At 53.7% G+C, this 339-nt stretch overlaps 1 protein-coding gene across 1 annotated transcript in view; it reads right to left on the bottom strand.

The window, feature by feature from the left end:
- The window catches only part of LOC119591626 (nephrin-like), a 125,992-nt gene that overhangs the window by 27,495 nt on the left and 98,158 nt on the right, over window positions 1–339 (bottom strand). The window contains exon 9 of the mRNA XM_037940379.1: window positions 132–333. Within this exon, the coding sequence (XP_037796307.1) occupies window positions 132–333 (202 nt within the window). The remainder of the gene's footprint in view (window positions 1–131; window positions 334–339) is intronic.

Raw genomic sequence — 339 nt, 5'->3', positions numbered from 1 at the left:
CGAAATAAGAAAAAAGATGAGACATGCATACGAAGAGACAAACAAGGCTCGGAAAAAATCATTAGAAAAAAGACGCATAGAAAACGACACCAACACACAAAAAACGAGCATCAAAGGACCAGCCTATCTACCTGGGCGTGTAGTCGAGGAAGCTGTGGCCCGCGCGCACTTGAACTCGATGACGCTCCACCTCCACCGTGTCGAGGGTGTTGTTGAAGTACCACGTGAACTCGAGGTCGTTCTCCGGTTGGGCGTCGACGCGGCAGGTGAGGCGGACATCCTCGCCTTCTGCCACGGCTACTGTCTGCGGTGTATCGACGCACACGGGGAGATCTGCGG

This window comes from Penaeus monodon, chromosome 29, assembly GCF_015228065.2.
Source record: "Penaeus monodon isolate SGIC_2016 chromosome 29, NSTDA_Pmon_1, whole genome shotgun sequence".
Taxonomy (NCBI): Eukaryota; Metazoa; Arthropoda; class Malacostraca; order Decapoda; family Penaeidae; genus Penaeus; species Penaeus monodon.
Note: the sequence above shows the minus strand (reverse complement) of the source record. Positions and strands in the feature narration are given on the sequence as shown.